This window comes from Neoarius graeffei, chromosome 18 (assembly GCF_027579695.1).
Source record: "Neoarius graeffei isolate fNeoGra1 chromosome 18, fNeoGra1.pri, whole genome shotgun sequence".
NCBI classification, from domain to species: domain Eukaryota; kingdom Metazoa; phylum Chordata; class Actinopteri; order Siluriformes; family Ariidae; genus Neoarius; species Neoarius graeffei.
In genome coordinates this window covers 2,693,386-2,719,832 of record NC_083586.1, presented here as the reverse complement: position 1 = coordinate 2,719,832, position 26,447 = coordinate 2,693,386, and the positions used below count along the sequence as shown (strand labels likewise).

Here is a 26,447-nt window from a genome sequence, read left to right as displayed (position 1 = left end):
ACTACACTGATAAGTGTTACAGTTAAATCATTATTTGTATGGTGGTAATTAATGACTACTGTGGGTGCATTTGGGTAATTGAATGATCAATCTCATTAAATCAGTCTCATATTAAATTTGAAGGTTAATAATTAAATTGAATCAGTCTCATATCATTACATCATTCATGGAATCAGTCTCATTTGAATCGTTTCAATTGAATCATCCAAGTGAATCATTCAAGTGAATCATTTAAAGTGAATCGTGCCGTTTAATTTTGGTGCTTAATAATAAATTACCAAACAGCCAAATTATGGTATAGTCCAAATTATTATGATCAATTACCATATTACATAATTTATATGCACCTTTTTGAATTCTTTGGGAGATTGGGGACTTAAGATATTGTTGGAACACAAATAAAACACAGTTTCAATAATAAATGAATTTATTATAACAAAGATAAAAATGAATAATAGCAGATTAAATATATACAAACAGTGAGGGGTGTGTGTGTGTGTGTGTGTGTGTGTGTGTATACATACATACATGTGGGTGTGGCTTACAAGAGGTTTAGCTTTGTAGCTAACTCCACGTGTGTTTGTAAAAGGCCACTGTAGGCCTAGATTAGCCTTGTGTTGCTAAGTAGACAAAGGAATGCTATCTAAGTAGAACAAAAGGATTAGCATGTGTTGCTAATGTGTGCTTGTGTGTGTGGCCTGTGTGTGTGAAAGGCCCTAGATTAGCCTCATGTGGCTAAGCTAAGAAGGGTGTGTCACCACGTGGGGTTTGAGGAGAACAAAAGAGTTAGCATGGATTGCTATCTAAGGTGTGTGAATGTGGGGGAGGAGTTGACCACGTGGCTAGGCTAAGACAAAGGAATGCTAGCTAACATGGGTTTGTGTATGTAAGCTTTGTGTGCTAACTAGACAAAGGAAAGCTAGCTGACGTGCTTTTGAGGCCGTGTGTAAGGCCTAAACGTCTTTTGGGGACAATACCGCTATCTCTGGATGTTAATAAGATAGAATTAGCCGTGGCAGCTAATCCACTAGCTTTATAACATTACCAAATTCACTGAAACCTTGATAAGGTCAAAATGTGTGATAAGGAAATTAAAGTGTTAGTCAGGGATAGAGAGGAGCATGCACAGCCTATCTATTAAAACAACTGAGAGAACATAGAACAAAATAAATCAACACGCTGCATGTTTAACAGTGTAACAAATAAACCTAGGTTTAATTCACACTATTTCAATAAAAGCTAAATTCCTAAGACTGATCTTTATACCCAAAATGTTTCAGTCTTACTTCCAGTATCTTGCTTATATGCAAGATTATGGAGATGTTCTAAAACTTCTGAGTCTCGCCATTGTGGAGCACGTGAGTCGATTCCGTGGACAGAGAACTTCTCTTGATCTGATGCGTCGTGGCTCATGATGAAAAGAAAGTCTCTGATTAAAATACTGTGCACAGCGCTTCAATCAGGAGGAATTCTGGTCGCTCCTAATTATAAATTAACTGCTTTGGGCTGCAGTCGTATGTACTTAATGAATGAATGAAAAACCGGTTGTAACTCACTGAGTTTAAAATCGCACGATCTTAGATTTTTACCGTGGCCAGTGGTAAACAAAGAAATTGCGCTAACTCGTGGATCTTGCAAGAAAGAAAGAAAAAAAGATGTCTTTATCTGGTTTGCTGGTGGAGGGTCTCTCTTTGTGCGTCCAGATGGCTTGGAATCCGGACACGAGAGACAGCGAGCTGAGCGTTTCCAGGTCTCTTATCACTTCCTGTAGGAAGTGATGTAGATGATCCCGCCCCGGCATGACGCAGGTCAACGCAGAAGTGGGCTGATGGGAAATGTAGTTTCTTAAAGAGAAATCGGACTGTACCTACACTACTTAAGAGCAAAAGAAAACATTAACAGTCTCATTTTAAACATCACTTTTAAAACAGTCATAGAACACAGGTCTACAGCCAAAATGCTTCTGAAATATAGTCAAACTTTATTAATTCTGGATCGCTGAGAACAAAAATGAAACTTAAAATTGTTCATTGGCTCGTTTTCAAGATTGGCTCTATGAATAAATCTATGAGTGGGTTTGGATAGTACTTACTTTTTTGGCAAAAAAATGAATGATGCAATCTGAAGCCGGTATTGCATCATACATGACATTACGTTATTCTTAGAAGTCACTGCTGATGCATTCATAAGTCAACTGACATCACTCTGCTGAACAAACTGTCTTATATCAGCTCAAAAAAAAAAAAAAAAAAAAAAAACATACAGTGCTCTGCACTCGAGATCAAGTCTTTGCTTGACAAGAGATGCTCCGTTTCATGAATACAAGAGACAAGCTGCCAAAAAATAAATAAAAACCCAATGCGTACACACAGAATAAGGACGAAACATATTCAGTACTGATACATGATTGGTTTTTGCAATTTGATTCATAATACATTTTATTTATATAAACTTTTTGCTGATTTTCTAGTGTTACATAGAGAGAACAGGTGAAATATTATGTAAACCGACCATAAACACATGAAGAGACCTAGTTTTACAATTTATACTTAAAACATTACGATCTACACAATGCACATAAGTATAAAATTTAAAATCTTAAATATCTTGGAAACCACAGCCAATCAGCTGATTAACTGTCACTTCTAATTCAACACACCAAATTTCATAATAGCCAATTTCATCTCTGAAGCAGACAACTTCTGAAAAATTGTTGACCAGTGTAACATGAAAAATAAAGTTCAAAGTACAGGTCATTTTCAGTCAAAACTGTAATAACCATATTTAATTTGACAACTTTAAATCATGCAATGTCTCTGAGTTAGTGCACTTGAAGGTCTTAAATGTAACTAAACAAGCAAACATCTTCCCACACTGTGATCAGTGATACGGCTTCTCTCCTGCGTGAATGCGCTGGTGTCGTTGGAGATCATACTGACGAGTAAAACTCTTTCCACACTGTGAGCAGTGATACGGCTTCTCTCCTGTGTGAATGCGCTGGTGTATTTGGAGATGACTCTGATGAGTAAAACTCTTCCCACACTGTGAGCAGTGATACGGCTTCTCTCCTGTGTGAATGCGCTGGTGTGTTTGGAGAGCACTCTGCTGAGTAAAAGTCTTCCCACACTGTGAGCAGTGATATGGCTTCTCTCCTGCGTGAATGCGCTGGTGTCGTTGGAGATCAGACTGACGAGTAAAACTCTTTCCACACTGCGAGCAGTGATACGGCTTCTCTCCTGTGTGAATGCGCTGGTGTATTTGGAGAGCACTCTGATGAGTAAAACTCTTCCCACACTGTGAGCAGTGATACGGCTTCTCTCCTGTGTGAATGCGCTGGTGTATTTGGAGAGTACTCTGCTGAGTAAAACTCTTCCCACACTGTGAGCAGTGATACGGCTTCTCTCCTGTGTGAATGCGCTGGTGAATTTGGAGAGTACTCTGACGAGTAAAACTCTTCCCACACTGTGAGCAGTGATACGGCTTCTCTCCTGTGTGAATGCGCTGGTGTGCTTGGAGATTACTCCGATGAGTAAAACTCTTCCCACACTGTGAGCAGTGAAACGGCTTCTCTCCTGTGTGAATGCGCTGGTGTTGTTGGAGATGACTCTGATGAGTAAAACTCTTCCCATACTGTGAGCAGTGATACGGCTTCTCTCCTGTGTGAATGCGCTGGTGTATTTGGAGATAACTCTGGCTAGTAAAACTCTTCCTACACTGTGAGCAGTGATACGGCTTCTCTCCTGTGTGAATGCGCTGGTGTTGTTGGAGATGACTCTGCGTCATAAAACTCTTCCCACACTGTGAGCAGTGATACGGCTTCTCTCCTGTGTGAATGCGCTGGTGTATTTGGAGATTACTCTGACGAGTAAAACTCTTCCCACACTGTGAGCAGTGAAACGGCTTCTCTCCTGTGTGAATGCGCTGGTGTATTTGGAAATTACTCTGCTGAGTAAAACTCTTCCCACACTGTGAGCAGTGATACGGCTTCTCTCCTGTGTGAATGCGCTGGTGTAGTTGGAGAGCACTCTGCTGAGTAAAACTCTTCCCACACTGTGAGCAGTGATACGGCTTCTCTCCTGTGTGAATGCGCTGGTGTCGTTGGAGATCATACTGACGAGTAAAACTCTTTCCACACTGTGAGCAATGATACAGTTTCTCTCCTGTGTGAATGCGCTGGTGTTCTGAAAGATCCAAAAATGGGCTTTATTTATAAAACTGGATAGGGATAGATTTATTTGCAAATAGTTTCTGGTGGCATTTACACAAGCAAATATGTATTTTCTATCTGGATTTTTTTATATGGATTAGGTTGTCAAGTTTAAAACACTTATTAATTTCAATTACACACTAATTTCATGAAATTAAGTTTTGTGGGATTTTGTGAAGCCCCATGATTCATATTAATGTAATTGATGAAAGCAAGCCAACATCCATAAATTAAGACATATAACAATAGTCATTTAATTTAAATGTAGGTGTATATATAAAAAAAAAAAAAAAAAAAGGGGACACACTGCATCGGTTCAGATGGCATTCAAGTAGGTCTGCAGCAGTAGGAATTTCCTTACTGCAGTATTTGAAGAATGCCACGGTGTGATTTGTAGTAATAAAGCAACCAAACCTCCATGTGTTTAATTGTTCGTTAATTCATCAGACACTATTTGTTTTTTAACATGTTGAAGTTCTTCAGCTGCAAGAGTTTAAAGTGCATATCCTGGACCAATTTATTTATTTTTATATATGAAAAGTATGTCCCTTTACACACTCATCCAGAAGGGTAATTTTTCACAAGACCATCTGTTGACAGCAGAAAAAAATAAAATAAAATGCGTCTGGAAAAATCCCAAGGGAGTCTGGAGCCAGATTCGTGATGTCACCTGCGGAAGCGCCAGCAGGCTGCGAGAGCTTGCACGGTTTAAGTGTACAGCCTGTGTAGACCAAGCGCTCCCATTTCTCTCTCATTGTCCGGTCTTTTGGGAAACGATGAGTACTAATCCCATCAAGATTGATGTTGCTACACCCTCCTACGATACATCTGTTAACCATTTTAATAATTACATGATAACGTTGAAGAAATTTGCAGAAAACCACCAGGTCGTTTTCTCATAAACAAACCACTGCTGATGTAGGATTCAGAGGGAGGCGTCCTGCACGCGACATCACGAAAATCAGTGTTTGCCAGGAAATTCAAATGCCAAGTTCTTCCAGAGGCGGACCGATTCGCCTCAAATGGCTTGATTTCAACTGAATTTTTCTGGTATTGCGCAAGGTAAAAAATTTCAGAGAATGCAGAATGTTCTAGATATTTGACCAAAGTTTAATATAAAATAGGAGAATTACATTGATCTTGCTCCTGAATTTACCCATGATATGCACTTTAAGGAGCTAAAATTTTACATAATTAAAAAGATAAGTTCTCCATGGTATGACTCTTGTGGAAATATTGAATTCCATAAAAATACTAAAATTGTTATTGCTTGTTAAATTGCTTGACAATATACATGTAACCATCACATATGCTCCTGAAATAAAGCAAATGTGTTGCAATTGATTTTTATAATGGTTGATGGGTTTGACCAACATCTGCATTATCCAGTTAACAACTTCGCTTGGTTCAGACACACTGCATGTGTGTTTTCAACTAACTTCTTTCCAGCCAGCTGGTTATATTGCACTGAAGGTATTATAATGACGCCCCCCAGTGTTTCTGTAATATGGGGAGGTCTGACATTATCCTATATTATGTGTTTGCTGTGACAGGGCATTTCCCCCCCGATTTCTCCCCAATTTTCTCCCTAATTTAGCCATGGCCAATTCCCACCCATCAGACTCCTCTCCAGTATCACATAACAGCTACCAACCAGGGAGGGCTATCATGTGCTTCCTCCAAGACAAGAAACACCAGTTGACCATGTTTTACTCATACAATGTCAGGGGGCTGCAAAGCACACTCGGACGAAAGCCCAGTCCACTTACTTCCTATTAAATGTGCTCTCACACACCCATGACTGGCCAGTGTAACTGACAGGGCAGAGAAGAGAGAGCATGCCATCTCTCCCTCCCAGAGAGCCCAGACAATTTTGCTCTCCCAACCACAGATGATTGTGGTATCATCAGGATTTGAAAGTGGCAATATCTGGATGATGGGGAGGATAACGGGGACAACACTTTTCTGCTGTGCCACTCGGGATCCACAGGGCATGCATTTTACGCTACTTCTGGTTAAACTGGGCATGATGAATAAAACTACAACAAAATCTTGTGGTTTACTATATACAGTGGTGCTTGAAAGTTTGTGAACCCTTTAGAATTTTCTATATTTCTGCATAAATATGACCTAAAACATCATCAGATTTTCACACAAGTCCTAAAAGTAGATAAAGAGAACCCAGTTAAAGAAATGAGACAAATATTATCCTTGGTCATTTATTTATTGAGGAAAGTGATCCAATATTACATATCTGTGAGTGGCAAAAGTATGTGAACCTCTAGGATTAGCAGTTAATTTGAAGGTGAAATTAGAGTCAGGTGTTTTCAATCAATGGGATGACAATCAGGTGAGAGTGGGCACCCTGTTTTATTAAAAAAAAAAAGGGATATATTAAAGTCTGACCTTCACAACACATGTTTGTGGAAGTGTATCATGGCATGAACAAAGGAGATTTCTGAGGACCTCAGAAAAAGCGTTGTTGATGCTCATCAGGCTGGAAAAGGTTACAAAACCGTCTCTAAAGAGTTTGGACTCCACCAATCCATAGTCAGACAGATTGTGTACAAGTAGAGGAAATTCAAGACCATTGTTACCCTCCCCAGGAGTGGTCAACCAACAGAGATCACTCCAAGAGCAAGGCGTGTAATAGTCAGTGAAGTCACAAAGGACCCCAGAGTAACTTCTAAGCAACTGAAGGCTTCTCTCACATCGGCTAATGTTACTGTTCATGAGTCCACCATCAGGAGAACACTGAACAACAATGGTGTGCATGGTAGGGCTGCAAGGACAAAGCCACTGCTCTCCAAAAAGAACATTGCTGCTCGTCTGCAGTTTGCTAAAGATCATGTGGACAAGCCAGAAAGCTATTGGAAAAATGTTGTGTGGATGGATGAGACCAAAATAGAACTTTTTGGTTTAAATGAGAAGCGTTATGTTTGGAGAAAGGAAAACACTGCATTCCAGCATAAGAACCTTATCCCATCTGTGAAACATGGTGGTGGTACTATCATGGTTTGGGCCTGTTTTGATGCATCTGGGCCAGGACAGCTTGCCATCATTGATGGAACAATGAATTCTGAATTATACCAGTGAATTCTAAAGGAAAATGTCAGGACATCTGTCCATGAACTGAATCTCAAGAGAAAGTGGGTCATGCAGCAAGACAATGACCCTAAGCACACAAGTTGTTCTACCAAAGAATGGTTAAAGAAGAATAAAAATGTTTTGGAATGGCCAAGTCAAAGTCCTGACCTTAATCCAATGGAAATGTTGTGGAAGGACATGAAGCGAGCAGTTCATGTGAGGAAACCCACCAACAGCCCAGAGTTGAAGCTGTTCTGTATGGAGGAATGGGCTAAAATTCCTCCAAGCCAGTGTGCAGGACTGATCAACAGTTACCGGAAATGTTCAGTTGCAGTTATTGCTGCACAAGGGGGTCACACCAGATACTGAAAGCAAAGGTTTACATATTTTTGCCACTTACAGATATGTAATATTGGATCATTTTCCTCAATAAATAAATGACCAAGTATAATATTTTTGTCTCATTTGTTTAACTGGGTTCTCTTTATTTACTTTTCGAACTTGGGTGAAAATCTGATGATGTTTTAGGTCATATTTATGCAGAAATATAGAAAATTCTAAAGGGGTCACAAACTTTCAAGCACCACTGTTGTCAGTTTTGCAATAGCAAGATATGCAGTGGGCAGACTTCACATGTCTCAAAGGAAGCTGATAGACTTCCCCCTCTCTGGTTGGTCACGGTCATATGATCAAGAAGACCTACTTGGTTGGTGGAACAGGCCAAAATGAGTTCTCTGGGGAATGCTCTAGTTATTGCAGACTGCATTGTACAACAGCTTTCATCCCAGAAACACTGGTAGGCTCAGAAACGTCACGAAATGATGCAGAAAATAACCTCTATAACCTCTTAGACAAAAGTAACACCTTGCTGTCTGGTTGTTCCTGTAGGTGCAGGACTGAGTTCTTTGGTGTACTCCTCTTCATACCACACCAAGAGCTCCTGTCCTGGGTTAATGGATCGACAGCAACGATACAGAATTCCCCCTTGATACTCAAATGCCACAAGATTCTGTTCTTCTTCATTACGGGCACAATTCACATACCTAAAAGAGTGAGGCAATGTTTCAGAAAAAGGTAAAAAATCAAATCAGAGAGTTACAGACTTGGAGAAAGCATGGCAGAGATATCAATGACATGAAGATAAAGTTCTTCCAACAAATGAGGAGCTGTAAAATCAAAATCACTAAAATGACCCAACAGCTAGTGTACTGCTCACCTCATCCAATTCACATGCGTCTCTCTTTTGGCATCGATGTATTCTTCACACTGCATGCTCCTGTATACCTGTAGAAAAATACCACATTTACTTTTTTTTTTTTCACAAGAAATCAATACAGTGGGGCAAAAAAGTATTTAGTCAGCCACCAATTGTGCAAGTTCTCCCACTTAAAAAGATGAGAGAGGCCTGTAATTTTCATCATAGGTACACTTCAACTATGAGAGACAGAATGGGGGGGAAAGAATCCAGGAAATCACATTGTAGGATTTTTAATGAATTAATTGGTAAATTCCTCAGTAAAATAAGTATTTGGTCACCTACAAACAAGCAAGATTTCTGGCTCTCACAGCTCTGTAACTTCTTTAAGAGGCTCCTCTGTCCTCCACTCGTTACCTGTATTAATGGCACCTGTTTGAACTCGTTATCAGTATAAAAGACACCTGTCCACAACCTCAGTCACACTCCAAACTCCACTATGGCCAAGACCAAAGAGCTGTCAAAGGACACCAGAAACAAAATTGTAGACCTGCACCAGGCTGGGAAGACTGAATCTGCAATAGGTAAGCAGCTTGGTGTGAAGAAATCAACTGTGGGAGCAATTATTAGAAAATGGAAGACATACAAGACCACTGATAATCTCCCTCGATCTGGGGCTCCACACAAGATCTCACCCCGTGGGGTCAAAATGATCACAAGAACGGTGAGCAAAAATCCCAGAACCACACGGGGGGACCTAGTGAATGACCTGCAGAGAGCTGGGACCAAAGTAACAAAGGCTACCATCAGTAACATACTACGCCGCCAGGGACTCAAATCCTGCAGTGCCAGACATGTCCCTCTGCTTAAGCCAGTACATGTCCAGGCCCGTCTGAAGTTTGCTAGAGAGCATTTGGATGATCCAGAAGAGGATTGGGAGAATGTCATATGGTCAGATGAAACCAAAATTGAACTTTTTGGTAAAAACTCAACTTGTCGTGTTTGGAGGAGAAAGAATGCTGAGTTGCATCCAAAGAACACCATACCTACTGTGAAGCATGGGGGTGGAAACATCATGCTTTGGGGCTGTTTTTCTGCAAAGGGACCACGACGACTGATCCGTGTAAAGGAAAGAATGAATGGGGCCATGTATCGTGAGATTTTGAGTGAAAACCTCCTTCCGTCAGCAAGGGCATTGAAGATGAAACGTGGCTGGGTCTTTCAGCATGGCAATGATCCCAAACACACCACCCAGGCAACGAAGGAGTGGCTTCGTAAGAAGCATTTCAAGGTCCTGGAGTGGCCTAGCCAGTCTCCAGATCTCAACCCCATAGAAAATCTTTTGAGGGAGTTGAAAGTCCGTGTTGCCCAGCGACAGCCCCAAAACATCACTGCTCTAGAGGAGATCTGCATGGAGGAATGGGCCAAAATACCAGCAACAGTGTGTGAAAACCTTGTGAAGACTTACAGAAAATGTTTTACCTCTGTCATTGCCAACACAGAGTATATAACAAAGTATTGAGATGAACTTTTGTTATTGACCAAATACTTGTATTCCACCATAATTTGCAAATAAATTCTTTAAAAATCAGACAATGTGATTATCTGGATTTTTTTTCTCATTTTGTCTCTCATAGTTGCGGTATACCTATGATGAAAATTACAGGCCTCTCTCATCTTTTTAAGTGGGAGAACTTGCACAATTGGTGACTTACAATACTTTTTTGCCCCACTGTATATGGCTTTAAATGAGGTTTACAGAAACAAGAACAATGGCTCATGCCAATATTATTAAGCCTCATGAAGGCTGAATTAAAGGTTTTTGACTGTATCGTAAGATTCACAAAACAGCCGACAAGCTCCAAGATGAATTAAGTAACTATAGGAAGGCAAGGCAAGTTTATTTATATAGCACATTTCATACACAATGGCAGTTCAATGTGCTTTACAGAAGTAAAAACAAAAAACAGTATACAATGGAGAAATAAAATTACATAAAATAATTTTATTTTTATTCTAAAACAATTAATTAAAAGAATTAAAAGAAAATAAGAATTAAACAATAGTATAAATAAAATAATAAAGTAGAAATAGGAGGAGAGAAAAAAAAGGAAACCAGCAGAATAGAATAAAGAATAAAATAGAGTTAAAATTAAAGTAAATTTAAAACATGCAGAGAAAGTAAAAATTATAAAAAAAAAAAAAAAGACAATATTAATTATTTAACAGAAAGCATCTGAAAACAGCTTGGTCTTTAACCTAGATTTAAAACTGCCAACAGCAGGAGCATTTTTAATGTCCTCTGGCAGTTGGTTCCATAGCTGTACTGCATAGTAGCTAAAAGCTGCTTCACCATACTTTGTTTTAACAACTGGTTTTAATAGTAAATTTTTCTGTTTTGATCTGGTAGATCTGATTGGGTTAGGCCGCTGCAACATATCAGAGGTAATTGGGCCCTGTACCATTTAGAGATTTGTACACCAGCAGCAATGCTTTAAAGTCAATTCTGTAGCTTACTGGAAGCCAGTGAAGGGACCTTAGAATTGGAGTAATGTGCTCTGTTCTTTTAGTTCGTGTGAGAACCCTAGCAGCTGCATTTTGAACCAGCTGAAGTCGTTTGATGGTCTTTTTTGGCAGGCCTGTGAAAAGGCCATTGCAGTAATCAACCCTACTAGAGATGAAGGCATGTATTAGTTTTTCCAGATCATTTTTTGACATAAGTCCTCTTAGTTTGGAAATGTTTTTTAGGTGATAAAATGCCGTTTTAGTGATTGCTTTCATGTGACTATCAAAGTTTAGCTCGCTGTCAATGAAAACACCAAGATTTTTAACCATTTCTTTAGTTTTCATCCCTTTTGTGTCAAGAATAGTGGTAATCTTGAGTCTTTCATCTTTTTTTCCAAATAGAATTACTTCTGTTTTATCTGTGTTCAGCTGAAGAAAATTTTGTGACATCCAGCTATTGATTTGATCGATACACTGGTAGAGACATTCAAGGGGGGCATAATCATTAGGTGATAGAGCGAAATAAATTTGGGTGTCATCTGCATAGCAGTGATACAAAATTGAATTTTTATTGATAATTTGCCCAAGTGGGAGCATATAAAGGTTGAAAAGTAATGGTCCAAGAATCGACCCCTGGGGGACACCACAGGTCAAGGACATTGACGTTGAGGAACAATTTCCCAGGGTAACAGAGAAGCTTCTATCTTTTAAGTATGAATTTAACCAATTTATAACTTTACCAGTCAATCCAACCCAGTGTTCAAGTCGATATAGCAGTATGTTGTGATCAACAGTATCAAAAGCTGCACTGAGGTCCAGTAATACCAGGACCGATGTTTTGCCTGCATCAGTATTAAGACGTATGTCATTTATAACTTTAATCAGCGCTGTTTCAGTGCTATGATTGGCACGAAATCCTGACTGAAAATTATCAAAACGGCTGTTTGCTATCAAGAAGGCAGTTAATTGATTGAAGACAATTTTTTCAAGGACTTTCCCAATGAATGGTAGATTTGATATTGGCCTGTAGTTATTTAATACTGAAGGATCCAGATTATTTTTTTAAGAAGGGGCTTTACAACGGCTTTTTTCAGGGACACAGGAACAATGCCAGTCTCTAGGGATGTATTTATAATTTGAAGCACATCTGTAATTATAAGATGAAGAACAGACTTAAAAAATTTGGTGGGCAGAATGTCCAATTCAAATGTTGAGGAACTGAGATTTTGTACAGTTTTTTCAAGAGTCTCAATCAATTAAACAAAATTCTGACATTGTGTTGAAGTTATCTATCTGTGTCATTGGTGATTGCAGTTTTTCAATTTTTTGCAACTGAGATATATTATGAGGAATATTCTGCCGTATTTTATCAATTTTACCTTTGAAAAAGGATGCAAACTCATTGCATTTATTAACTGAGAGAAGTTCAGGTGCTAATTGTGGTGGGGGATTAGTTAGCTTCTCTACTGTTGAAAATAGCACACGGGCATTGTTCATATTCCTGCTGATAATGTTGGAGAAGAAAGACTGTCTTGCTTTACGAATTTCATAATTATAATTACAAAGCATCTCCTTATGGATTTGATAATGAATGTGAAGTTTAGATTTGCGCCATTTTCTTTCAGTCTTTCTACATTCTCTCTTTAGCAGTTTAACAGCCGGGTACTGCTTCCATGGTGCTTTCTGCTTATCATTGACTCTTTTGATTTTGAGTGGAGCAATATCATCCATAATTTGGGTCATATTTAAATTAAAAAATTCCAGTAAATCATCTACAGAGTCTGACATTTTGGTTGATTTCTGCGAGAGAGCTTGCTCAAAGAGAGCACGTGTTGTCTTTTATGACTCTCCTACCTATAGTCGTTGAGCTATTCTGAATGTGAGGAGACATAGAAACCTCAAAGAAAACACAGAAATGATCGGATAAGGCCAGGTCAACAACAGTATTAGAAACAGTAAGACCCTTTGTGATGACGAGGTCAAGAGTATGACCACGAGAGTGGGTCGGCCCCTGTACATGTTGTACTAGGTTAAAGTTGTCAATAATTGCAAGTAGTTCTTTGGCATAAATGTTATCAGTATTATCTACATGCAAGTTAAAATCCCCAGATATAATAAGACAATCAAACTCTAAGCAAATGACTGATAACAGTTCACCAAACTCTTCAAGAAAGACTTTGGCTGAATGTCTCGGAGGCCTATAAATAGTTAATAATAATATGTTAGGAGAGCATGTAACAAGTGCACATAAGTGTTCAAAGGACATAAAATCACCAAGTGAGGATTGTTTACATTGAAAAGAGACTTTGAATATATTTGTGATCCCTCCACCTGTCCCTTGTCAGGTAACATTCAAAAAATTAAAATTTGGGGGAGCTACTTCAATAAGGGTGGAAGCACTATTTGCTTGATCCAGCCAGGTTTCAGTTAGAAACAAAAAATCAAGATTGTGTTTGAAAATAAGATCATTAATTAAAAATGACTTGTTTAAAAGTGATCTAACATTCAGAAGAGCTAGCTTTACAGAAAGTCTAGAATCTGCTTTTGCACTCTGATGTTTTAAAACAGGAAGGAGATTAGATTGGTTCACCCCCAGGGTTAGATGTGCTCCACGTGTTCTGTTTCTTATCAACACAGGAATAGAGCTGGATGGCATAGGCACATTTTCAACACTACACCCATTTGCAGGGACCCAGAATACATCAAACAAGACTTTCTAAATGTTCCATTTGGTTTGAGGGTGAAAGGATTGGAGATGACATGTATCTTTTGGAAGGTGAAAAAGATTTGTAGCCAGCTGAAAGTCCTGGGCGAACTGGGTACGCTGCTTGTCGCGACAGATTTGGGCTGGAAAAAGAGAGTGTGTAGCCATTGGGAGCAATTTTTTCATGCTATTTGGGAAATCCATCTGAGGAGAAGTGGAATCGTCTGTCCTTGAACGTTGGGAGTCTAGCAAGTCAGATGTTTGTGTGTCCTTGATGACGACTTGCAAAGATGATTGTTTAGGCTTTGTAACTATGTCAGTCTGCGACATCTTATCAACTGTTTTCCTCGGTGCTGGCTGAGAAAAGATTGCAAGTTTGTAATGGTCTGCTAAGACTTTAGCTCCAATCCAGCTGAGTTCAGTGCTATTTGGCTTGTAAAATTCTCTGCGATTCCAGAAAAGGTTAAAATTGTCTATGAAGTTCATACCAAATGAAGAACAAGTTTTTCCAAGCCAGGTGTTAAGACTGAAGAGTCGAGAAAAAGCAAAACTTCCTCTCGCTGGGAGTGGGCCACTGATAAAAGATTGTATTCCAGTCTTATAGAGATCAGAAAAAAAGTTTTCTGAAATCCTCTTGGACAAACAGCTGTTCTCTGAAAACATCATTTGCTCCCACATGCACAATACGTTTAATAGCTTTATGCTCGGACATGAGCTTCAAAATGCTGTCTTTGGTGTCAGAGATGGATGCATTTGGGAGACAACAAATAATCATCCCATAACCTTTTGTCTTACAGTGGAATCACCAAGAACAAGGGTTGTGGGATCAGGTGGTGTTACGAGCTGATTTTTGCCTCTTCTCACAGCTCTTTGAACTTGGTACGATCTCTTTTTACTATGTGTTTGTCTACTTGAAAAATCCTCTTCCACATCCCTGAGGCATTCAAATTTGTTCTGAATCCTTATGGGCTGTGGATTTTCCATAGGATTGTAGATCCTATTGTAATTTGTAGAATGAGCTGGTGTTGAAGTAATCACTCTTCTGTTTTTATTTTTGGGCTTACCACCCATTTTTTTGCCAGTTTTCTGTACTCACATTTTGGCCAGCTTGATTGGTGAATTCATCCACAATGTCCTCAGTCTGTCAGAGTGCAATCTCTGCATTCTCAGCCACTGTTTCTGTACTCCTTTCCTGAGATATCGCTTTTAATTCGTCCGTCTTTGGCAGAGCATTAATCTTTGATTCCAGAATAGAAATCCTCTGTTCTAGTTCCATGCATTTTCTGCAGAATTTTTTGCTTCTTGGCATTTTGTATTAAAAACTAACTTATCTTATGAAGATGAAGGAAAAAAAAAGTGGAAATTAAATTAAAATTAAATTAAAAACTTATAAAGATGAAAAATAAAATGAGAGAGAAAAAAAGTGAAAATTCAATGAGAAAGTAAAGTATAGAAATAAAGATCAAGAAAGCAGGAGCAAAGCAAAGAAGCATCCTACTCGCTTGAGTAGGAGGAGCAGGATTAAAATATAGATTAAAAAGGAGAAAGAATTCCACCTTGCCTGACACCATTGGTAACAAGAAAAGCACTAGAACATGCATCGCCCCATCTCGTCAACATGGCGGCGATGCGGAGACACTGTGAGGCAGGCGCTGCTGACACGAAATGCAGGCAAGGCTTCATCAGAATTTAGGCAAAGGAAAGGTTTCTCATAAAAGGCTTTATTTCTGACATGGCAAAGCTGGGCTGTGAATCAGACCTCTCTGATAAATATCCATCTGTCCCTTGTGTTTTGGTCTCTAAGCAGACAGCTACAAAAATACACAACTTTAAAAGTCAGTTCTGTCTCTAAATGGGTTTTATATAAAATATTTTTTGATCTAAGTAATATTTATTTGGGCACCAATGTTGTTTTAGTTCAGTGTAGCAGTGTTCATCTTTAATTTAAATGATTTTAAATTTACTTTTAGTCTTGTGTCCTGAAAATAGTAGTTACATTTTAGTCTTTTTGTTTTTTGGTCAAGATTTCATCAATGGAACTCAATTTTAATTTTAGTCTCATTCTATCAATGTTTTAATCATAATTTCCTCAGATAGGTACTTGTAAAATATGCCCTGCAGTTTTAAGAGGGCCTGTTGCAGCAGGGGTTTAGCCGGATTCCCCCCAGCATATGGCTGGTTTTGTCACTATGCAGAAGTTACAGTACTCAGCATAAATGAGTACACCCCCTTTGAAAAGTAACATTTTAAACAATCTCAATGAACACAATTTCCAAAATGTTGACAAGACAAAGTTTAATATAACATCTGTTTAACTTGTAACGTGAAAGTAATGTTAATAATATAACTTAGATTACACGTTTTTTTCAGTTTCACTCAAATTAGGGTGGTGCAAAAATGAGTACACCCCACAACAAAGACTACTACATCTAGTACTTTGTATGGCCTCCATGATTTTTAATGACAATCACCAAGTCTTCTAGGTATGGAATGAACAAGTTGGCGATATTTTGCAACAATCTTTTTCCATTCTTCAACAATGATCTCTTTTAGTGACTGGATGCTGGATGGAGAGTGATACTCAACTTGTCTCTTCAGAATTCCCCAAAGAAAATAATTTATTTACACCACAAAGGTGAAGGCTACAAGATAATCAGCAAAGCTTTACTTATCAGTCAGAATACTGTTGCAAAAGTGGTACAAAAATTTAAGAAAGATGGAACTGCAACCATCTCACAGAGACGTCCAGGTCGTCCACGGAAGTCAACACCTCGACAGGAGCGTCTTCTGATGAGAAGGGTTGAAGAAAATTGGCATGCAAGTTCACTGCAGTTACCTAAAGAAGTAGAAAGCCAAACTGGGGTGACTATTTCCTGTGACACAATACGGCGTACACTGCAGAGGAATGGCATGCATGGATGCCGTCCACGAAAGAAGCCTTTCCTAAAGCCCAGGCACAAAAAAGCCCACCTCGAGTTTGCCAGGGCCCATGCTGACAAAGATGAAGCCTACTGGGACTCTATACTCTGGAGTGAGGAGACCAAGATAAATGTTTTTGGAACTGATGGCTTCAAAACTGTATGGTGTCGCAAAGATCATCAAGTCAACATGGCGGCGATGCGGAGACACTGCGAGGCAGGCGCTGCTGACACACACTTCTCACATCAAGAAGATCGCTTATTGTTTGGTAAAACATATAGCTTATTGTTTGGTAAAACACACTCGTCAGCTACTACAACAATTTTAACTAGTTATTTTAAACGGTGTAGACGCACACCCTCACAAGTAATGCACAGCGCACTTTTCACTCTACTGCTGCTGATCATCACATTACCCCTGCAAACTTACCTGTATGGACCGACACATATCGGATATCTAAACCTCGGCAATGTGGGGAAGTGTCGTTTGAACTGGGCTGCTTTAAACCGCGGCCCTTGCACACTGGATATTGACGCCATAAGCCCACATTACAACCCGATGGGCCTCTACACAGGATACTCTTCCGTGCTGGGTCATGGGCAGGCCGCGGCAGGCCGAGATAAACAAACCACCAAACAGCAGAGACTTACCTCTTTGTCTCGAGGAACTCATGGCTTTATCCTAATGATACTACTGCTGCCTGGCGACGTTCACCTTAATCCAGGACCAGTTATTCTGGAGGTTTCTCTAAACATCGCTCGTACTGAGCTATCTTCAGATCCAAAGGTAACATCTTCCTCGGAGGTGAGTGATTATGGAACAATTATACCTGATGCACACAGCGTGGTTTCAACTACCATTGAAAACTGTGACTTGTTCAGAAACTCTTTTGGAGTGTCCCGTGAAAACGACGCCAAAGACTTTAAAACCACAATCATCCGGACCTGTAGGAATCCTGCAGTGATAAAGCAGCGAGCTACTTACTTATTCCAGACTGTCAATCACGCAAAGGTCATATGGGACCCAAAGTTGAAACCCAAAGGGCTTTTTGGTGGACACTTAAAACGCCAGAAGTGTTGTTTCTAAGACTGACCAATTGACTCACTTATCAAACTCAAACTTGGACTATTTATGTTTGTCTGAGACATGGTTACAACAATCAACCCCTGTCAATGTTTTCTCGCTACCCGGATATCAGTGTTTCCAACGAGACCGAGTTGGGGGGGGGGGGGGTGTTATGATCTATGTCAAAGACGGTATTAAATGTGAACGTATTACGTTCGATGCAGCAGATACATTAGAGCACGTTGCCATAAAACTTGTATTATGTCAACAAATGTCATTCATTTTAATTGCATTTTATAGACCACCATCAGCAAGTGATTCTTTTTATAATGACCTTGCTAATATGCTAAAACAATGTAATCAAAACAAAGAGATTATTCTCTCAGGTGATTTTAATCTAAACTGGGAAGACAAAGGGAAAAGGAAAAAACTAAAAGCGATTACAGATAAATACAACCTGCAGCAATTGATTAAAGGACCAACAAGGATAACAAAAAGCTCAAGCACAATGTTGGATCTTGTCTTCTCCAATAAACCAAAGAGGATAACAAAAAGTTACAGTCTCCTCACTGGGCTGTCTGATCACAATCTAACATTAGTAGCAAGAAAATTAACTAAAAATAGATTTCAGAATACACCACATCACACAGAAATCATGGCGCACATAACTAAAACTAAACAACTTGCATATGAGAGTGAGATAAGCAGCCTGGACTGGGAGAATGTTCTGTCCACAGAGGACTTGGATCTTGGCTGTGACTTGTTTACAGCAAAATTGAAATCTGTTAGAGAGAAGTTTACTGTGGAGTCCAAGAGAAAACGGAGAAAGAGAGTAACCCTCCCATGGTTTAGTGACACCTTGTGGCAAATGATGAAACAGAGATCTAGCCTTAAAAAAAGCCATTAAATCTAAAAGAGATACAGATATTTTAATTTATAAAGGCTTGAGGAATAAAGTGGTTAATGAAATGAGATTAGCAAAGTCATGTTTTTATATTCAGGTAATAAGTGAGGCTAAAGAAAATAGTAAAGAAATTTGGAAAAATATCAATAACCTCATAGGGCGAGAAGGACATCACAGATGTAGTACAGCTCAAATCTCAGGGCAAGATAATAAAAGAATGTTTCCATTGCAAACATTTTTAATTCATTTTTTGTTGAATCTGTCTATGAGTTAGGCAATCGTTTTAAGAAAAATGACATTAAGCCTATAGTAGGCCTACACACTAAAAATGACCAGGGCTTTAGTTTGAATGTCATTGATGAAGCACGTATTAAAAAGATTGGTTCCTTAAAAAGTTCTAAAAGTAAAGATGCTTTTCATATGGATAGCATACTCATTAAGAAACATCTGAACACTAACACTTCCAATCACACATTTAATCAATCTCTCAATAACACAAAGTCGCTTTCCTGATAGCTGGAAGCATGCAGTAATTACACCCATTTTCAAGTCTGGAGATTGCTATGAACCAAATAATTATAGGCCGATAAGTTTACTACCAGTACTCTCAAAGGTCGCAGAGAAGGTAGTTATAGAGCAGCTAACACCACACCTAAATACCTGCAACCCTGGTCTAAACAATATGCAATTTGGTTTCAGAGAGAACTACTCTACCGAAACAGCTGTTTTACATTTTACTGAAAAAATCAGAGCACAGCTCGAAAAAGGTGGAGTTGTTGGTGCTGTATTCTTAGACTTACGTAAAGCCTTTGATACTGTTAATCATAATGTTCTCATTTCCAAGCTTTCTTATTTTGATTTTTCAACACAAACATTGACATGGCTTTCCTCATATGTTTCAAATAGGGTGCAGTGTGTCAGAGTCAAAGATGCATACTCTATTTATGTAAGAAATACAATGGGCGTGCCCCAAGGACCTGTGTTGGGACCTCTTCTTTTTAGTTTATACATCAATGACCTTCCACAACACTAAATAAGTTGATGTACAACTGTACGCAGATGACAGTCTTGTATGTACATGGTAAAAATGCTTTGGTAGCAGCGGAGAAATTAACCAATGCTATGCAAGGTGTGGCTGAGTGGCTTGAGCAGTCCTGTCTTACTCTGAACATCAGTAAGACAAAGGGCATGTTCTTCTGTAAAACTAAGGGGCAGACTCCAACTGCCAACATTAAAATTAGACATGAATCCATTGACAGTTACCAAATTCAAATATCTTGGTGTTACACTGGACTCTAATCTCAACTTCAAAAAGCATATTAAAAAAAAAATGACAAAAACAAATATAATTTGGCAAATTTTAGACATAAGATCATCGCTTCCTATGGATGTAGCCAAAACATTTATGCATGCTCTAATTTTTTCACACATTTCATATTGTATCACCTGTTGGGGGCAGGCCAATGAATCTACCATTAGACCGCTACAATCACTATATAAACAAGCTATAAAAATTCTTGATAAAAAAAAAAAACACTTCAGCACCACCATTGCAATATTCTAGAGAAACATCATTTATTAAGTTTTGAAAATTTTAGAATTTTTTCAAGCTTGTGTCTAGTGTACAAGATCCTACATGGTCTGGCCCCAGCTTGTCTATTGGAATTTGTCTGTTACCGTCCTACTAGTTCCATACGATCCTCCAGAATAGCCTCTGTCCATGACTGTAACATACCTTTTTATCGCACAACTTTTGGACAATCTTCTTTTTCTTTTAAAGCCACTACACAGTGGAATGCACTATCAGCAGACATGTGGACTCGAGTCATGTGATTTGGACTCGAGTCAGACTCGAGTCACCATTTTGATGACTTGAGACTTGAAATCCCTAGATGAGGAATGACTTGCAACTTGACTCGGACTTGCACGCTGTTGACTCGAGACTTGACAGTTTTAGCTTGCAATGACTTGGCGTATCAGGTATAAATATTCTCCCCCCCCCCTCGATTTTGAATCCAAGTACACTCGTCATTATTTGAATGCGGTGTAGCTCCTTGTCCTAGGCTACGGCAGCTCAATCCACTAGCACTAGGTGTCACTCAAGCACTTCAACTGGTTCAAATGAAAAACCAAAACGGTGATGGGCAACGAGGACGCTGAACATTGATGACGCTGAATGATGAACGGACAGATAAAAACATGATTCCCCGCGTAATTTCCTTTGGATTTAAAGAATACTCCAATACAGATGGCAAACGCATTGCTACGTGCAGAACATGTGGAGCCACAATTTCGGACAGCCAGTCAACCACATCAAACTTCGCTCGTCACCTGAGGCTGCATAAAGAAAAGTAAGTAGCAAAGCTAGGCTACAGCTAGCAAGACTCTGTACAGGCTAGTTGGTGGCTAGAAGTGGAATGTGTTAATGTATTAACGCTGTCAAGGATTTGTTTTGCTTTGCTGAATATAAAATAGTGAAGTAGATTTTTTATTGGATTGCTTTTGTGTTCAGTCTAGTGTTAGATTATGTGGGCTAGGCTACCAGTTAACACACATTGGGAAGGCATAGCCAGAAGGTGGTGATTTGGTCAGAGCAGAGAACGTTTACAAGATTGTTATAAAGGCTCTGGTCAGAACGACACAGACTTATGATAAGAACCGGACAGCAAAGGATAAAACGTGAATCAAATAAACAGTTACCCAGGCTGCAAACTAAGTATGTAAAACAGAAGTTCGCTCTTTGCAATGGGAAAGTCAGTGCTTGTCATGAAAGGCATTTAAACCACTGAGACGAGATGACTAGCAATGCAAGTTAAACCAGGCGTTTAATTGTTTGCTATGTACTGCACCAAGTTGTGGACGCTGTGCGATGTGTGTTATTAGTGCTGGGATTACGTGTCAGAGACATTCAATTCTATTCTCTTCCTCTCTCTGGTGTCATGTAGGCAATGTGAATAATGGGCCATTTGGGCTATGTAAAATGTAAGCTCAGCTAGGGCTGTGCGATGTCCCCTTAATTGGCATCGATGATGTTTACAGTGCAAACATCGTGATGGACGATGATATCGTGGGCGGGGGGGGGGATTTTAATACCACGTTATTAAATATATTATTATTATTATTATTAAAAGTATTAGATACTCATCCGAGGCTTTGGCACGTAAAGGGAAAAAAAGTGCTAGGTGATGTGGAATATTTGGCCTTGACAACGGATATGTGGTCCAGCTGCAACATGATGCCCTATATGTCAGCTACCGTACATTATGTGGACCGAGAGTGGGCAATGCAGTCCAAATGCCTGCAGACGAGTTTCATGCCAGAGACACATTCAGCGGACAATTTAGAAGACGCACTGCGCAAGACACTTGCCGAATGGAAAATAGAGGAGAAAAAGATCGCCTGCATAACAACGGGGCGAATATTGTCACAGCCATCAGGCAATTGAAATGGCCGTGGTTAAGTTGTTTTGGGCACAATTTGAACCTGGCCATAACCAACTCGCTTGCGCAACAGAGGGCCAGTACAGACCGAGCGTTTGGAGTTTGCCGAGCAGTCAACACTGCGTTTGCGCACAGCTGGCTTCGGAGAAATGAGCTGCGCAAAGCGCAGGTGGAAATGAACCTCCCTGAGCACTCACTGATCACGGCAAGATATTAATCTACTCTAACAATGAAAGACTAGTATTCAAATTATGAGAAGAAACTACACTTAAGCTATTACTCATTGTTTATTTACACCATATCAATTAAAGATGCGTTAAAGTGCCTTTAGTGCGCACTTGAACGTGCTAATTTTTCCAATTTATTAGTGTTTGAATTATTGCATCAGCTTTTAAAATCATGATTTAATATTGTTTTTTTTTACTGTCTTTACATTTATCAGAATCACCTTCATTCTTCCATTTGGTTTGACATTATGGCTTAGAGTGGACCATTTTGTGTCTGAAAGTAGGCCTATTTACCAGATTAAAGTTATTTGACTTCTGCCGAAGTCTGCGCTTCACTGCCGTTTGATAAGGTGCAATATTTCCCGACTGAAGTCGTTAATAGTGGCTATTTGTTTGAACAACATGACAAATTTTACATTAAAAGTATAGTGTAGGCTAAAAAATGAAGTCGAAATTTATTATTAGTAGCATACTGTATTTGTGTAACCACGTTATGTTCACTAGCACGTCCCTGCACCATAGCCTACGTGAACAACCGGTAATAGGATATTACTTTATAATGATTTATATAATTATGTATTTATACATATGTTATATAATATATTTATATATTAAACAAAACTAACTAACTAAACTAACAAAAAACTAACTTTTTAGGTTAAATAGGCCCAGATGATACCGTATATGCATGTTTATGACAGGAGGGGGCGTGGTATCACGATGGTGGCTCTCCATCGTGATGGATGACCACCATCGTCGATGGACGATGGCATCGTCTATCGGCACAGCCCTAAGCTCAGCTGACGTTTTATAGCGCAGTACATCCCGACAGATTGGAGTGTAGCCTACTCCGACGCGAAGCATTATCCCACAGTCTTACCCAAACGACAGGGCACACAATGCCTCTAAATAGCGTGGCTTTACCAGTGCATTTATTAGTCTCTGGCGAGAAACCAAATTCGCCAAAAGCACACAACTTGGATCTGGAGGATTCCGGTGAACATTCTGAAATTCACAACAACTGTTTATTCTACTTTATTATACGGCTCTCTAGAATGTTGCCAGGGCTTCATTCTCACATTCTGGCCAGAGCCCTAGAGGACTCTGATTCTGGCTACATCGTCACAACGTTCTGTGTTTACTGAGGCTACCGGTATTTTAGCGAGTGTTTAGTGAATGCATTGTGGTCTAGCTAAACTGCTTAAGGGAACATCCTGGCTGGCTTGTATTAAACATTATACTGTGTATAAACAAATATGTTCAGATTAAATGAACTCAGACTTTGATATTGAAAATGATAAAAACATGTTAATGTCTACATGATTAAAAACAGAAAACAAGTAGGCCTACTAATTTTACATTTTTTTTCTTGTTTAGATTTGCAGAATATCTGAAGAACAAGATCATCCCAAGTGAGACAGAGCAGCCGTCCATTTCTGGATTCCTTACTGCAAAAGATAGACAGTACAATGCTCCCCACCCACAACAAAAAGCCATCACAAATTCAATACTAACAGATTTGGTCATTGGATGCAACATCCCTTTCTCAGTCGTGGAGAACAGATATTTCCGGAATTTTTTGTCAGTTAGTTGGTCTCTCTCACACACACAAACGTACTCAAGTCACATTGTATTGTGTTAAAGGCATGTCATGTTGTATGTTGGGACAGTGCCTAACTTCAGAAGGAAAACCATTCTTTGATTCTAAAAGTACACAGATCATCTGTTAGCTTGGACTTTGAGTTTCATGTCTTAAAATGCACATGAAAAGCATTTTTATGTGAAAAATGACATGAATGAAATGAAAAGAAAATTATTTTTGTTACACAGTATCAGTACTAGTTTTGTTTAAATTTCTCACTAATTTTCCAATAAAAATTTTAAGGAAATGGTCATACTTTCACTCATTCTCACACCCTTAGCCTCAGATGTACACTGACTCACTCAAACTAAACTCACTGAAAATTTAGGATGCTTTACTAACGTTAACTAACTAATCATTGTCTCCTCTGAGATTCTTTGATTGTCTTGGGGCACAAGCTCTAAAACATTTTAAAATGGAAAAGAATGGGTGTACTGTAGTTACTTGTGCTGACTCTATGAATCATTACATTACATTACATTAAGCAGACATTTTTATCCAAGGTGACTGGAAAAGGAGGACATACACTGCAGTGTGGAGAGGTAATACATTTGTGATCAAAAATGTGTTGATTGCCTGTAGAATAAATGGTGACTTGTTAGGGACTTGGAAAAAAATGAGACTTGGACTCGACTTGGCTTGGGTAGGACTTGGACTTGACTTGGTCAAAAGTGCCTTGACTTGTGACTTGACTCGGACTTGAGTGGTAGGACTTGAGACTTACTTGTGACTTGCACATTAGTGACTTTGTCCCACCTCTGACTATCAGGGGATTTAAAGAGCTGTCTCTCCATCAGGAGCTTCAAATCACAACTGAAATTTTTCCTAAAAAACAGTCAAAACTGTAATCACTTATTCATGGCGCTGACAGAATGTGTTTATGTTGGATGCAGGTGTTTGCGCGTGTGCCTGTGTGCGAGTTTGGGGTGTAGGGGCTTTGGACACTCATGTGAGTGATTTGTTTACTGTACGAGTGGAGTTTGCTACTTGGATGAGGTAGGAGGTCTGGATATTTATTTTGTATGTTTTTATGTATTGTTTTTATGTCTTGCCTGGGACTGCAGATGTAAATTAGCCTGAGGCTAACTCTGGTAGGATGCATTAAATGGCAACATTTATGTTTTAATTGTACATGGTCCCTTATAAAATAAACTGAAACTGAACTGAAGGTGAGGAATACAAAGAAAAATGCATGGTGCCTACAGTGAAACATGGTGGTGGCAGTGTCCTTATGTGGGGCTGCATAAGTGCTGCTGGTGTCGGGGAGCTGCATTTCATTGATGGCATCATGAATTCACAGATGTATTGCTCTATACTGAAAGAGAAGATGCTACCATCACTCCGTGCCCTTGGTTGTCGTGCACTTTTCCAACATGACAATGATGCTAAACACACATCTAAGGCCACTGTTGGATTTCTGAAGAAGAACAGGGTGAAAGTGATTCAGTGGCCAAGTATGTTTCCTGATCTGAACCCAATCGAACACCTATGGGGAATTCTGAAGAGACAAGTTGAGCATCACTCTCCATCCAGCATCCGGTCATTAAAAGAGGTCATTGTTGAAGAATGGAAAAAGATTGATGTTGCAAAATGTCACCAACTTGTTCATTCCATGCCTAGAAGACTTGGTGCTGTCATTAAAAATCATGGACGCCATACAAAGTACTAGATGTAGTAGTTTTTGTTGTGGGGTGTACTCATTTTTGCACCACCCTAATTTGAGTAAAACTGAAAAATGTGTAATCTAAGTTATATTATTAACCTTATTTTCACGTTATAAGTTACAGATGTTATTTTAAACTTTGTCTTGTCAACATTTTGGAAATTGTGTTCATTGAGATATTGTTTAAAGGTCCCATGGCATGGTGGTTTGTTGATGCTTTAAACGGGCTCGTGGAGGCTTCTGGATGTTATATCCGCAGGCTCTCTCGAAATGAACCCTCGGAATGTAGATACAGCCTCCTGGGAGAAAGCCCCATTTTAGCGCTTTTCCCAGTGCGTCGTTTTGCTAATGAGAAGCAGGAGGCGGGGAAGGGTAGAGGGTGGGGGCGTGCCATGGGGGGAGGGGCTGCCGTCTGCCTCCCAAGCCGGCCGAGAGCGCCCCTCGTCGGGCACGGCCAGGCGGGCGAATGCCCTGGTCCGTCCGCCCTGTCTAAAAAAAAAAATGGTACAACTTGAGCCCATGGTAAAACTGGGACTTTGTCGTTTTTTTTTTTCAGCCTGAGGCCCATGGTAAAACTGAGCAGTTTTACCATGGAGGAGTGGGGACTTTGCCGTTTCCTCCCCCCAACTCGCCCCTGGGAGAACCGCTGCCTCCACGGGCGGCCGGTGCCGCTGGAGGGCCGCCCGCGTGACCTCGGCTCCCGACAAAAGATTGGATCTAGGGCTGACTTTCAATGGATCACAGCGATGGAGCTGCTCTGCCACTCACGACACCCCGGCCCAGAATCAGGGAAAAATACCATGCGCTGACGTCATTAAGGTGCGACGCGAGGAAATAAAATAAATTCAACAAATGTTTGGGTTTTTACTGAACAAACAAATAAAATGAA

At 39.6% G+C, this 26,447-nt stretch overlaps 1 protein-coding gene across 2 annotated transcripts in view; it reads right to left on the bottom strand.

Annotated features, from left to right (window-relative positions):
• Positions 1-463: 463 nt before the first annotated feature.
• Positions 464-26,447, bottom strand: part of LOC132865873 (zinc finger protein 345-like) — a 53,025-nt gene continuing 27,041 nt past the window's right edge. For both annotated transcript variants that reach the window (XM_060898384.1, XM_060898385.1), the window contains exons 4-6: positions 8,511-8,578; positions 8,159-8,337; positions 464-4,181 (exon numbers count right to left, since the gene is read on the bottom strand). In XM_060898384.1, the coding sequence (XP_060754367.1) occupies positions 2,881-4,181; positions 8,159-8,337; positions 8,511-8,578 (1,548 nt within the window). In that variant the 3' untranslated portion in view covers positions 464-2,880. The remainder of the gene's footprint in view (positions 4,182-8,158; positions 8,338-8,510; positions 8,579-26,447) is intronic.